This window comes from Salarias fasciatus, chromosome 8 (genome assembly GCF_902148845.1).
Source record: "Salarias fasciatus chromosome 8, fSalaFa1.1, whole genome shotgun sequence".
Classification (NCBI taxonomy): domain Eukaryota; kingdom Metazoa; phylum Chordata; class Actinopteri; order Blenniiformes; family Blenniidae; genus Salarias; species Salarias fasciatus.
In genome coordinates, this window is record NC_043752.1 from 14,727,693 (window position 1) to 14,742,104 (window position 14,412).

At 46.9% G+C, this 14,412-nt stretch overlaps 3 protein-coding genes across 5 annotated transcripts; 2 read left to right on the forward strand and 1 right to left on the reverse strand.

Moving 5' to 3' along the window:
• Positions 1-146: 146 nt before the first annotated feature.
• pagr1 (PAXIP1 associated glutamate-rich protein 1) lies at positions 147-1,831 on the reverse strand. Its single transcript, XM_030097800.1, has 4 exons — positions 1,622-1,831; positions 940-1,273; positions 764-852; positions 147-667 (listed from the first exon to the last, which is right to left on the reverse strand). Exons 1-4 carry the CDS (start codon positions 1,794-1,796, stop codon positions 432-434), a joined length of 834 nt encoding a protein of 277 aa, XP_029953660.1. The 5' UTR covers positions 1,797-1,831; the 3' UTR covers positions 147-431.
• Positions 1,788-9,113, forward strand: kif22 (kinesin family member 22). Of its 3 annotated transcripts, XM_030097798.1 has the most exons (13): positions 2,636-2,769; positions 3,012-3,223; positions 3,502-3,629; positions 3,729-3,880; positions 4,144-4,353; positions 4,725-5,121; positions 5,563-5,683; positions 6,091-6,211; positions 6,391-6,571; positions 6,974-7,062; positions 7,310-7,504; positions 7,590-7,649; positions 8,974-9,113. In XM_030097798.1, exons 2-13 carry the CDS (start codon positions 3,036-3,038, stop codon positions 9,001-9,003), a joined length of 1,872 nt encoding a protein of 623 aa, XP_029953658.1. In that variant the 5' UTR covers positions 2,636-2,769; positions 3,012-3,035; the 3' UTR covers positions 9,004-9,113. The 3 variants fall into 3 exon arrangements, with proteins under 3 accessions (XP_029953657.1, XP_029953658.1, XP_029953656.1); XM_030097797.1 differs by lacking the exons at positions 2,636-2,769; positions 8,974-9,113 and adding an exon at positions 1,788-1,915 and having other exon boundaries at positions 7,590-8,931; XM_030097796.1 differs by lacking the exon at positions 8,974-9,113 and having other exon boundaries at positions 7,590-8,930.
• Positions 9,114-11,509: 2,396 nt separating this feature from the next.
• prrt2 (proline-rich transmembrane protein 2) lies at positions 11,510-13,484 on the forward strand. The gene is made up of 4 exons (XM_030098124.1): positions 11,510-11,798; positions 11,957-12,246; positions 12,327-12,456; positions 13,265-13,484. The coding sequence occupies exons 1-4, from the start codon at positions 11,570-11,572 to the stop codon at positions 13,279-13,281; spliced, it is 666 nt and encodes a 221-aa protein (XP_029953984.1). The 5' UTR covers positions 11,510-11,569; the 3' UTR covers positions 13,282-13,484.
• The last annotated feature ends 928 nt before the right edge of the window (positions 13,485-14,412 follow it).

Here is a 14,412-nt window from a genome sequence, read left to right on the forward strand (position 1 = left end):
CTCCTTCAACCATCATCACTGATGAGATCCCAAATGGATAGAAATGTGAACAGACTCATGCTTGACCGCCAAAATAAGACACAGAAAAAGTGGTCATTAAATTTCATACTTTCAGGAAATAGATTAAAAATCAGCTCAATAGAATTGATCAAGGAGAAAATCCATCCTTTATTAGCCTCAAGGAACACATCCAGGTACTTCTTTTTGCCAAAAATGTGGCTTAAGTCTATTAATTTGCCCATAATTGTGAATGTGACATTTCACCCACACAGCATGAGTAACTGGATCCTCAAGGGTTAAAGGTTTATTGCCAATATACAAAACACACAAAACATACAAAAACTCGTTAAAATTACAAAAATTCAAGTTTTGGGAAAGCCTTGAAAAGCTCTTGGCCTCATTTGCCTCTGGGCAAGTCATTTCTTAATACTTCAGTATCTCCGCTGTCTCGGGGAGAAGATGGTGTTGGGGTTGCTGTCTCGCTCGCGCTCCTTCTCCCGCTCCTTCTGGCTGTTGGGGGAGAGCGCCTCCTCCAGCTTCTTCTCGCTCTTGAAGAGGTCGCGCCCCGTGCGCATGATGTGCTCCTCGATCTTGCGATGCCGCTTCATGTCCGACAGCACCTTGTCGAGCCGGGCTTCCCGTTTGACGGAGGAGCGGGCCGAAGATCCTGGGTGACGGGAGAAAGTGTTAGTTTCTGCGCTCCTTCCAAACCAGACGGGGAATAAATGAGAAAACACGACACGTCGATTCGACGTGGGCGCACCTGGGGTCCTGCGTCTGTTGATAAAGGCATTTTTCGGAGTGGCTTGCGTTTGCTCTTCATCAAAGTCAAACTCAGTTGGAGTCGGAGGCCTAGAAACAAGGAACAACGTTGTTTTAACAAATGTAGTTTGATGAAACAAACTCAGATAAGTGACAGACAGGGAAAGTAATACTGACTTGCGCTCCCGGTCTTGCCGCTCCCTCTCCTTTGTCTCGTCTTCCTCGTCGTCTCTTTCCGGTGACGGCGTACGCTCCGGCGTGGGGGGCCTTCTTGGAAGGGGCACAAAGTTCAATTCCAGCATTTCTCCTTTAGCTAGGAGCTCATAGAGTCTTTTAATCTCTGCAGGAGGAGGCATCCAGTTCTTGGGGTCCTCCATTTCTTCGTCGCTATATGCGAGCTCCCACTCGTTCTCCACCGCAGCAGCCTGCTTTCCCACCGCAGCATCCACCCCCGTGTCTGCCTGAGGTTCGTCCTTTTGTGCTTCTTCCTCCCCCGTTTCAGTGTTCCCCTCTGAGGGGACAGAACAAAGTCAGACAAGGTTAAAAAGTATTTTAGACTCAAGAGAAAGTGGCTGTCTTCTTTATGTATAGTGTTTGTTTACTACATAGAACTCTATAGTGATACATTATTATTCTGTGTGGAGTATGCATGTTTTATCCATCCGTGCATGTGGCTGCCTCTGATTTGTGATGGATTTTTTTTTATCCTATCACAGGATACACCTCAGTGTAGAAAATGAATGGGAATAATCAGTGAAAAGTGCAGATAATAAAGGCCAATAAACAAGATTAATCACAGATTAGACTCCAGCAGCCCTAAAGCGCCAGGCTCTCTCACTGTGTGTGCAGGTGTCAGTACCTATGTTCTCCTTGGTGGACGCATCGTCCTCCTCCTCCTCCTTAGCAGCTGTCATCTCTGCATCCTGTTGCTCTGTGTTGCTCTCTTCCTCTTTGGCTGCCGGTGCTTCGGTGTCCGTCACCCCCAGCGCCTCGATGCCCTCTCTCAGGGAGGAGTCTGTGGCTTCAGCCTGCATCCTGCCTGCTGCTGCTGCTGGGGAACTTTACAGCCGCAGATCTGACCGACAGAGGCACAGAAAGATCAGTACAACTCAAACTATCGGAGTGACCGTAAGGATTTATCTGAGAACATGTCGTGAGTACCGTGCCAATAACTTTTGACATGCAGTTTAACAATTACTGCTACTTCTGAAAGATGAAGAGTAAGCGCAGCTAGAGCAAAAGTATACTTTATCCTCATCTGGACTTCGCCTAGCTAACGACAGGCCTGTCCGCCAGCTATTTTTTAACAGCAAGTAGTTACAAAACATCGGTTCATTACCGGTTTGTTGTGGTTCGCTGCTGCTGCACTTGGGTTTTTGCCGGGCCTTATTTCCAGATGTTTGGATCATCGAAGCTCCCCATGAGACTTGCTAAGTACAAAAAACGTTTCGGCTGAGACGTAAACATAGCGCCATTTTGGCTGGAGGGACTGTGTGCGGTGAAGACCCGCCTGCGTCTACGAGACTGCACAATCACATTGATCTATGTATCATCTGGATTATCCGTCCTCGGCGACTGCTGCTTCCCAATGACATCCGTGTGGTGTAGCGATCTACGAATGCAACACTTCCTGCGCGGTGCGTAATGACGCATTCAGCTCAGTAAATTTTTGGCTGAGGTTTAATTACGCATTTTACTTCATTGTTAACTTTATTTATTTATCTAAAACGTATACATAGTTACGCTAATGCCTTTTTTCTTAATAATTCATACGGAGCAGTTGTAAATTAAATAAACATGTACGTCACACGTCAAATAGGCGCGAGCTGGAGTCAAAGATTCTAATTGGCTGACAGTCACTTCCGCCTTGGGCGCTCTTTATTTGAAAAGTTTTCCGTTGGAGGTAGGGGACTCCGCCATTATTAAAAGGAGACGCTCGTAATGTTGGTGGAAGTGGGAATCACGGAATAGCATAGATTTTCTTCTAGGCGCGCCCTTCTATTAAAAGTGAGTATCGTGCTGTCATTGTAAGTGAATATGATGAAGGAAACTCCGTACAGTAGTTTCACAAAACTGTTCCGTTAGCCGATGTTAGCTTGTTGTTAGCTGATTGAAGTCACCGTCAGCTGCGTCGTCGACGAGAAAAGCCCAAAATGTGAATTTGGTTGTTTATTTTGAGGATAACAAAAACATACAATAAAAATTAGTGTACATTTTTCCCTGGCTAACTCGGTCCTCTTGTTATCCAGGCCTGTATTACAGAGAAGTCCACCATGGCTCAGCGTGTGCCCTCTTCAGACGGGGGATCCAAGAAGACCTCTCGGGTTCGGGTCGCGGTTCGTCTGCGGCCTTACATGGACAAACAGGACGACAAAGGCGAAGGGCCGTGTGTGCGAGGCCTGGACTCCCAAAACCTCGAGATCATCAACTGGAGGAATGCAATGGAAACCGTCAAATACCAGTATGCTTTGTGTGTTTTGTTCTGTGGCAGCGTTGTTGCGTGGTATTGAAAATGTTACATGCACTTTCAGTATCGAGTCAGCATTTCTTAAGGATTAAACTCCTAAGTTGAGCACAGTTTCTGTTCTTCTGTTCTTGAGAAATTTGTCATCACTTCACATGATGAAATTGGAAAGTTTAGTCCAAACTTTTCTTTCAATGTCCCATTTATCATTATAAGCAGTGTAATGTTGTTTTGAACAATTGAAGTTCTTATGAATTATGTTTTTTTTGTTTCAGCTTTGATGTTTTTCATGGTGAAGAAACGACACAGCAAGAGGTTTTCCTCTCGTCGGTGAAGCCGATTCTTCCAAACATACTCAAAGGACAAAATGCCAGTGTGTTCGCTTATGGACCAACAGGAGCTGGTATGTTGGAAAGGAGGAGGATAAATTTAGACTATATGTAGTAAAAACTATTGAGATGTTGAGTTTTATTCTCCCCCTTAATCCTCTTTTCTGCTACAGGTAAAACTCACACCATGTTGGGAAGCTCGGAGCAGCCAGGCGTAATTCCACGAGCTGTGCTTGAGGTTTTTAATCTGGTCAGAGCTAAAGAGGGGGAAGAAGGATGGGACTACAGCATTGGCATGTCTTATCTGGAAATCTACAATGAGAAGGTATGAATGAGGTGGAAATAGAACTGAAAATCTGTACTGAAGTACAAAGTACTCTGCTAAAAAACTGCTTGTATAGTTTGCCCTGCATCCTCCAGAAATTCCTTCCTTGTAGGTTCACATATCACAGACAACTTCACTATTTTTATTGCACTTTTCCCCCTTGATTTGCATCATCATCTGTATTATATGTTCATTCTTGCAATGCCATAATTGTTTCGTTCTGTTCACTTCATCCATCATGGCTTCCCTCCCTCTTTTTCCAGGTGTTGGATCTTCTCTCACCAAACTCTCAGGATTTGCCAATCAGGGAGGACAAGAGCAAGAACATTCTCATCCCCGGCCTCACCCACACAGCCGTCTCCTCCTTCTCAGACTTTGAGAAACACTTTGTGCCTGCCACTCTGAACCGGACGACCGCTTCCACCAAACTGAACCAGCGCTCCAGCCGCAGCCACGCTATCTTACTCATCAAGGTTTGACGTCTAACTTGGTCATGTTCTCATCTCTTTTTTTTTTTTCCTCTAATATTCTCTCTGCTTTTGGTGATTAAGTAGTGCTGTGTTTGGTCTGAAAAAGGCGTCATAAACAGGTCGTGGCCTCTGAGTAGTAGGCCAGGATTTGGTAGCTGGTGCCAAAAACAATTCTCTCTTGCAACACTCCCGCTAGCAAGCTGGGCTTTCTGGGACTACCATGGGAGAGATACACTCTGTTATCTGAGGTTGATTTATTCCCTCTTCTTGCTTGTGGTCTGTTTTGGAACATGGTTTGTGTCATACAGTGCGTGACCTTCCTTCTTCTGCGCGCCTTTTAATTTTAGTTCTCTTCCCCTTTCTCCATCGTCCAGGTTGTCCGGACTCGGCAAGACTTGTCCCAGCGACAGCAGACAGGCAAGCTTTACCTGGTGGACCTGGCCGGGTCGGAGGACAATCGCCGCACTGGCAACCAGGGCATCCGTCTGAAGGAGAGCGGCGCCATCAACCTGTCGCTCTTCACGCTCAGCAAAGTGGTGGACTCTCTCAACTCCGGCACGGCGGTCCGCGTGCCGTACAGAGACAGTAAACTGACGCGGCTGCTGCAGGACTCTCTCGGCGGCTCCGCACACTCGGTCATGATCGCCAACATTGCGCCAGAGTACAAATATTATTTTGATACATTCACTGCGCTGAACTTTGCGGCAAAATCCAAACTCATTGTCAACAAGCCGTTCACATGTGAAACAGTCGCTGCGCCTGTGCTGCCAGGTGAGTGGAAATATTTGAATAGCACTTTTCCTGTGTGAGTAACTGCAAGCTTTCAGATAAATTGAAGGACTAATGAAAGTGGAACCCTCGAAAGAATATTTCCAAGACCAACAGGGGGCACTAATGTCACATCAAAAGACCAAGAGTGAACAGCAGACTGTCTCTGGGCAAGATGGATTTATATTTTGTTTTCGGGTTGTGATGCACTTCTATTATTTTCAGTCATGGAAGATTTTTTTTTCTCTACAGTTACTTCTTAAACACCATATGTGGTTCCATGTTTGTGTTCTTGGTCTGACTTTAACTGACTGCATTGCAGCATTGACTGACGCTGTGCCATCTTCATCTGAGTTGCTTCACACTTTACAGAATCCCACAGACGCTGTTGCCACAGTGCGCTGAATACTAAACTGTTAATTCTGCCTGTGCGTTCGTCACCAGCAAAGCGGGCCAGAGCAGAACACGACGCAGGGGGATCTGGCACGGAGCCACAGAAGAAGAAGCAGAAAGACGAGAGGAAAAGTGAAGCAGAAGCCTCCTCTCCCTCAGCACACTGCCACAGGTAAACCAAAACAAAAAGGAACAGATGAAAACTGATTGGCTAATCAGACTTTTGAACTGTGTTGTCTGACTGGAGAAAAAGCTTTTGCGTCCGCCCCGTGTGACCACATTAAATTTGATTTCTCGTGTGTCTCAGTCGCACAACCACATCATAAACTGAGCCCAAGCCTCAAAGCAGGCTGGGCCAATCTTTTATGGCTTGTGATGGAAGGAAGTGACTGCAGTGCTCCCTCTGGCTCCAGCTGTCTATGCCCAGAGAAACGAGCACCGCGTTGTCATCTTTTATAAGGTGCGCGTGTCTGTTTGGGCCAGAGATACTCGTGGACACGACCTTTTAGCTTCAAAGTGTTATGTTGCGCACACAGCCGATCACAGCCTCCCGCCCACCTCGCCGTGTTTCTCTCTCAGCTCAGCAGAACCGTCGGTGATGGACAGACTCATGGCTCTGGAGAAACAGATACTGAGCGGCCAGGACAAAGACAGCCTCACCATGCTGAAATATGTGGCCCAGTCTCGCAAAGAGATCGAGGTGAGTCACCACACCCCTTCTTCAAAATGCTGATCCGTATGAAAATAAACATTTAAATCAGACCTATCCGATGAATAAAACATTGCTGAAGTATCAGTTGTGGCTGCTCTGGCCTTAACCTCAGGGGAAAGGTGAATGCATCATTTCTGTTGGAAACATGATTTATTTTGTTTTCGTAGGAGCTGAAAGAAAAGCAGAGGGAGTTTGAGAGCAAGGCCAAGCTCTTCGATCAGCTGGCTGCTGAGAAGTCGAGTGCAAAACAGGAGCCTGCCTTCAAGAACAACACGGCCCCCCTGCAGAGAAAACAGTCAAATGTCATCAAGATCAATAAGCAGCAGGCTGTGGTTCAGCCACTGCAAGGTGGGTTAAAAAGACCTGAGAAGATGGATGGAATTCATCCGTTTTTGGTAGATTATCCTAGTTTAGTGTCATCCTTGATAGTTCATCAGTTCCTTAAAAAGCAGTGAGTCACTGTTACCACCTGGAATCACTACAGCTATTGATGAGCTGCGATACGATACAAATGTTCTGTCTACAATACTGTTGCCAGAAAATGTATCGAATGACGATGAGGTTGGGGTATTTCTACACCGCTCAGCGACATGGAAACAAAGCCAGCTGCCTTTCCTCGCTACCTGTCCCATGCAGCATGTTGAAAACTTTCCTTTGGGTTCCTTTGTATTCCTTCCCCGGTGTGAATAGTTCCATCATTGCTGGTTCTATTCCCAATAAGACGGTAACATGTGGTTTCCTCCCCATCAGTGTCTCAGCTCCAGCCTCTTCAGCAGCTTGCGGTTGTCAGAAAGCAGTCTGTCTGCGTCAAGAAGAAGAAGCTCTCAGACGCGCTTGAGGTCAGCATCCGAGCCGTGGCTGTGCTTCGCTCGACACACGAGCGGAGTTGCAAGCGTCAGATAGGAGCTGACGGAGCGCATTAGCTTCACTCTGTTCTATTTTGGACCTGATGTATAGCGTTCGTTCCTAAATTACTTAGATCACAATTGACCTATGTAATTAATTTTTCAGACATTGATAAATGTCAGATTGTGCTGTTCATATTGTAACTGCTGTTTTTCTGTTGATAAAATTTTGGCCTTGCAGCCTCCAGACGGTAAAGAGAACACGAGTACGTGGGAGACGCAGCTCGACACGTCTGTGCTGGAGCAGTCCAGGCAGGCCATCCTGACGGTCCTGAATTCGGGCTCCCTCAAAGATCTTAAAGGTCTGCAGCAGATCGGCGACAAGAAAGCGAAGCTCATCCTGGGCTGGAGGGAGATCCATGGGAACTTCACTAAGGTTGGTTCAGGAAGAGACGACAAGCTTGAGCCTTTTCATTAACAACGCCCACAGCAAGGTCTCTCATGTGTTCTTTGTTTCATAGTTGGAAGATTTGCAGAAAGTTGAGGGCATGACAGAAAAGAGGTTTTCTTCCTTCATGAAGGTAAGAAAAGTCCTGAGACTCCACAGTCAGGGTTTCCACTTGATTTTAAGGAAAAATAAAGCAGCAGGGATTAAACCGTGACAAAACTCTAAAAGACAAGGTGGCTTGAATGTCCCACATTTCCCTGTTCCCCATAAATCTACAGTGTGTGTGTGTATATAAACACACACACACACGTCCCGATCACTCAGACTCTACACGGTTAGACAGTGAACAAACACTCGGCAGGAACAGTCACATCTCCTTTTCTTTCTCAGTCAATTCAAAGTCAACCAGAGGCCATCGCACATCTCAGACGCATTTTTTCAAACCGACGCTCTGATCTAATTTCCCTGACGTGGTTCAGGAGTAATCGATACCTGTACTTGATCCGTGCCACCCAGAAAATGACAGCAGGAGCCGGGCATCACTCCTGATGCTGACTTCTCTAAAAGCTTTTATTCCAAGACCAAGAAAGCCAACCTGCAACTTATAAAACATAGATACTTATCAGAATTCATCATACTGAGGAAAAATGTTTAGAACAGGATCCATTTCAAATATCTGGATATGAAACTGTCCTGATGGTTATATTCATGCCACACGTTCACCAATCACACTGGCTGCAAGTCCCAGATTCACTCCGCGGCTTCCTGAGCTGCCACGGCTCATTATGTCCCTCAGTTTGTCTTCTGGGGGAAGTTTCAAGGCTGAATCCAGAAAACACAAAAACCCGCTTTCTGTTTGTGGCTCCAAATGTCACCAAGAAGACTTGAAATTCACAAACTGGAAGCCCGGAACAGCGTAGATGCGTCTCGCTGGGAAACGCCGTCCTCTCTCAGTAACTCGGCTCCCAGAGATCGTCCTCTGAGCAGATGTCTCTGGTCCATCAGCCGCTCGTCCTCGGTCCATTTCAGCGTCGTTACACATGTAGAGGATGGGATGTTCTGAGAGGAGAGGCTCTCCTGGGGCCCTGTCAGGACTCTGCTTCACACAAACACTCATGTACAGTAATACACAGCGTGTGCACTCATTTACCAATAATTCATATTTTTTTCATTATTCCCACAGATACCACCCAAATCTAGTGTGAATTTACTTATTTTTTTCTCCTGTAAATTTTTATTAAACACTATATGGATGACACAAGATTCACTTTTAAGATTACATTCTTCATATATTTTCATCCCATCATGTCTCTATACAGTAGTTTTCTGACTAATCTTCAGTGAATCAGTGAAAGTGCACTTTGCTTCACTAAGTGCACGTCTTTCTTGTGAATTGTGGAATTATAAACTAAATCAGATTGTGCTTCTGCTAATTGCTTCTCTTTTTTCCTCCACAGGCAAACATCCTGAGTTCCATGGGCAAATGATTTTTGTATTTTTGCTTTTTTTTTTTTCCCCCAACCCAAACATGTAAAGGAAGGTGTGTGTAAATATAAATTTTTTTTCTTGGAGTCCTAATGTATCCTTCATGCCTTGCTTGACGGTGTTTTGGTAGTTACCGCACAGCTCCAGCCGGGGGCGCACTGCTGCTTTTTTAAATAAAAGGTCTCATCCGACTGAACGTTTGAGTCTTGTTATTTTCACGATGTGATCATCTCCACACCAGTCCAGTGTCACCTCCTGCTCAGTGTCAGGGCGGGAATCCGCCTGCCGCTCTGGGTTTTGAACCTTCTCCCTCTTTAGAGCTTTAATTGGCCTAATTTGTGAACCAAACACTCTGATCCTGGCGCTGCAGCAGTGGAGCGAATATCGCATGTGGGAGATGTTTGGGGAAAGGAGGATGCTTTAATCCATCCACAGCTCCCCCCTCCTCCTCCTCCTCTTCCTCCTCCTTCCTCCAGCAGCACGTAGTCTGCCTGATTTCACTTTCCATTTCACACACACACACGCACACCCCTCCTCTCTGCTCTCCATCCATCCATCCATCCATCCATCCAGCAGCTTCCGAGGAGGAAAATGGGATTGTAAACGAGCGGCTTGAAAACAGCCACAGAGGATGCGCGATCTCCCCTGATTTCTACATTCGTTTTCATTTATTTCCTTCCCGAGTGACTCGTTACTACGATGCAAAAGCCTGAGAGGACCTGGCTGCAATAAGACTGGCGCTGGATTGAAAAAAAAAAGAGGGGGAAAAAAAGGTCAGTCGGCTTTATTTCCACAGGCTGCTGTTTGAGTTTTGCGTGTTGATCTGAAATGCATGTTTGCTTTTAATTTCTTTGCTTTAACATTTTAATTCATCAAGCCATTTCCAGTGAATTGCTGCGAGCGGCGGCAGCCTCTCTTCTATTGCCTCCTTTTGTCCTTTAAGCTTTTGTTTTGTGCACAACAAGCGCTCCCCAGGTTGTGCACACATGATGGAACAATGCCATATGTACACACCTGCACGGACACACGGGGGCTGCAGCCATCAGTCCTTTGAGAGCAGCCCGTCTTTGTGCTGCCCGTGTCTTTGTGACCTGCTTTCCGTGTTACCTGAGAGAGGCCTGCCTTTCTCCTCTCTCCGCTCACACATTCAGCAACATCACAAGTGAGCAAAAATGAGGATGGATGTCAAAGTGGATTATAAAGAGGCTTATTGTGATACTGAGCCTGTGTCCAGCTGGCAGTCTGCAGGAAAAAAAACAAACATGTTTTTAGGGACTGATTAGAAAATCTTTAAAAGAGAAATACAGCAGGGGTTTGTTTGTTTATGCTTTTTTCTCCCCTCTCACTTCATTTTAAACGCAGGGCTGGTGGTGGAGTGCTGGGAAGCAGGTTGATCCCAGAGGCTTGTAAACAGAGCATGATGTGTAGAAGAGGTGGAGTTCCCCCGGAATGGAAGACATGAAATATGCAGTGCATCTGACAAGCGTTTACTTTGCATTTTAACATTTACATTTACTGTTGCTAAGCTATTAAATGGCAGAAAAGAGTCTTCACACCAAGGTCCCTCAATAACAATGTCAGAGATGTAAAGCTGTTTCTAATGGGAAGTAGCAGATCTGATGTGTGTTTTATTTATTTATTTCATTTAAAGAAATGCATGAACCCTTCATCCATCTTCTGTGCCACTCTATCTAATTGGAGCTGCATGGGACTGTAGGTGAAAGCTGGGTCGACTGTACATCACAGTGCAAACACACACACACACACACACACTCTCTCTCTCTCACTTGTGGGTTTTTTTTAATCTTAGAGTCACCATGCACAAATAAATTGACCTCGAGGATATATTGAAATACCCGCACTCCCCCAAAAACACACAAAAAAAAAGGTGTAGGAGAACATGCAGACTCAGAAAAACAGTCTGATCGGTTTTATTCAAACTCGGAAACCTCACTGTGAGGCAAGAATGCTAACCACTACCCCACCATGCCACCTCAATGACTTAACCCTTGGTTGAATTTTTTTTTCTTTTCAGTTTTTAAACCAAAAACAGACCCATTACGTATATTATGTGTAATATTGGATGTTCCTCTTAGCTTAAGAAAATAGCAGTGATGTATCATTAGTGATATATTTTACATAGAACATGTCCAGCTGGATCAGTAAAGAGAAAAACAATCAAACCTTTTTTTGTTTTTAGCACTAATTCTACTTTCTTGGGCCATGCAGTCAATCATAACTCAAAAGAATCCGATGATCCTGTGAAGTTTTTTTCTTCTATGCTGACAGAAATTAATCTGTATTGATGAACTGAGTAATTTTATTTTTACAATGAATGAAATAAACTAGGAATGTTTATTCGTACCATGAGAGGAGGAAGAATCATTTTCCTCGACCTGTTTTTCCAACATCAGTCGTTTTTACACCGCCCTTGATGAGGATGCACCTCTTTTTTTTTGTTTGGTTTTTTTTTTTGGAAATGGCTAAAAGCATTTTCTTGCTCCCAGGTGGAACCGGCAGCCGCCCACAGGACCAGACCTCAGACAGAGTCTCCGTTTTGCTGACAGCATGGACGTGAACGCGATGCCCGCCCCCGCCGTGTGGCCGGGAGAGGAGCAGCCGTCGCTGCTGGACCAGGACGCCTCGCTGTCGTGCCAGGTCGCCGTGCCCGTGCCGTGCCCGCCGCCTCGGGGCGAGGAGCTCGTGCACGGCGGCGGCAGCCCGGTGGTCACGGGGCCCCCCCGCAGCAAGTCCAAGGGAGAGCTGGTCATCGTCATCAACGAGAAGCTGAAGAACAGTGAGTGACTGGGTCTGGGTGGAGGGGGGGGGTTAGCTGCTTCGTCAGCTCGCCCGGGGAAAGTCAGATTCCCGTGCATCAGCGCGGTCCTCTGGGACGGCACGTGCACACGCTCACCCCCTCCCTCCCCCCCCGTCCTCTCCGTCCCTCATGTGCAGGTAATGGGATCCACCCTGCAGAGAGCACCTCTCCCGTCATCTCCTCCCCTCCCAGAAGGCAACACTCCATCTCCTACCCCCACCACGCCAAAACCAGGAAGGGCAGCAGGGCGGGCTCCATCGGCTACACCGCCTTCTCGCCCAGGCCGTCGCTCTCCCGCCACTCCAGCATCGCCACCAACCCGCCCTTGGACCGGACCAAGGTCAAAGACTACCTCCTGCTGTCCGTGCTGGCCTGCTTCTGTCCGGTCTGGCCCATCAACATCGTGGGATTTGTTTACTCCATCATGGTAAGAACACGGCGTCCCGTCCGGTTTGCTTCCTCTCTCGCTGTCTGCCCGCATCAACCTAATTCCTCTCTGTCCTTCAGTCCAAGAACAGTCTGGAGCAGGGGAACCTGGACGGCGCAGTGCGTCTGGGACGCGTGGCCAAGATGCTCTCTGTGGTGTCTCTAGTAGGAGGGACGGTCATTATCATCGCCTGCATTGTCAACTTGGCCAGTGAGTGTCCCAGATCTGACCTTTAACCCCCCCCCCCCCCCACCACCACCACCCTTCACATTTTCACTACAGCATTCCTGCCATCGCAGTATTTTATTTTTTTTTTTTTTTGTGACACAAAACCCTTTCTAGTCCTAATGTCACATTAAACTGTGTGAGCCGGATGTGTCCGTCCCCGTGTGCACACTGCAGCACTTTAGGCCTCCGAAACTGTGTCAACGCCAGACAAAGATCAGAACATATTAGGAGCTTCTGCGTCAAACTCAAATCAACATTTTATGACATGTTCCTGCACATTTGCACGGGCGGCCTCCAGTTGGAGGCAGCCTCAGTGTGTTGTGTGTTATGTGTGTATGTGTCTGTGTGTTTTAGATCCGTCCTGTTTGTACAAAATGTGAATTATCGTTGCTGAAATCTGTGTAAGAGATGGGCTCAATAAATGTACATACTCTTAAGAGTTACCTTCCAAATAAAGAGATCAGTGATTATTTCAGTGAGGAATAGGAGCAGTGTTTATCTTAGAAATGCTCTTCATTTGCAGTCCAAGCAGATTTCCATGTTCTGTGTGTCTGAACGCACTCAGCTTGTTGGCTCTCATTAAGCCCGGAGATGTCTCTAATTAGTTCATCCACTGGAAGAGCAATTGTACATACAACTCTGGAGTTTTAAGAGCTCTGGGACTCGACCAAACCTTGTTTTCTTTTCTCATTACGTAACCGCCCTCTGCGGTCTGTGAAAGTTTATGCATCCATATCAAGTTTCGGACTGTATAGCTCTGACTAATGTGCTTCCTCTTCTGTTTTTTTAGTAAATGTGAAAACCTGAGTTTCATCCCAGGATGAAACCGGATAGGACAACTGACTGTCTGGCCTGCACCTGCACCATCATCCTTACCGCCTAGTCATTACCTGGATATGTGACAAAGTTGCACCTGATATACAGTGCTTACTTATATTTCTCCAATCTATATGAATCCCTTTTGCTGAACGGAAGAGAATAAAATATGCAAAAGCTGCTGCTGGGTCTGGGGAGGGTGGGTGGGGGGGGGGTGGAGGGGGTCCGTCTGCTGGTAGACCGAGAAGGGCGTCCACAGCCGCACTAATCAATCCCTTCGTATTCCGGCCAACACGTTCAGAACGACTCGCAGAGTACAGACTCTTCAAGAAGCCCATGGCGACCCGCGAGACAAGGAGACGGAGGGACGTGATTGCAGGACGGGAGGCATCGGCTCCTGCTCCAACTCAAGCCCCAACAAAATGTCCGCCGCCTGCGCCCTTCCCTGCAACAACAGCAGCTGTTAAACACCCCCCCTCCTCCTCCTCCTCCTCAAACACTCGGAGGGGCTCTGGGATTCGTGTTACATTGGAATCATCACACCGCAGAAATGAAATCCACCGGTTTCTCCCCCGTCCTCTCGACTCAGACTGTCCTCTGTGGACCCCGTGGCTCCGTGTGACGCCCTACATCTCGCGTCTGAGACTGAGCGCACGGGTGGCGAAAGAGGATGAAAGAGAGGCTTACCAAGGACGAGCTACGGCTGCTGGAAGGGAAGGGATTATGGGAAAGTCTCACACAGACGGCACGGTCGTCACTGCAAGGAGAAATATGTGCCAAATCAAAGAATTTCGAAAGGGGAAGTTTTGTAGAGACCCAACTCTGATGGCAGGATTGTTGAAGAGATTGCTGTTTTTACCCTCCTGCAACTTTTACCATACATCTGCTCAGCACCACTGACCACTGTGAGCCGGGAGAAGGGTCCATGTTACCGAAAAGAAGGAAACTGTAGCACCAAACGGAAACAATTCCCATTTTACAAGTGAAGCTAATTATGCTCTTTTGATAATGTTTGTAAAAGATCATTTTGAGACAATAAGATTTCCTGAGACGGTTCTTCGGGAGCGCCGCGCCGCAGTCGATGTCCGGAGGAAGTGTTGTGTGCACGGGGGCGTCGCTATT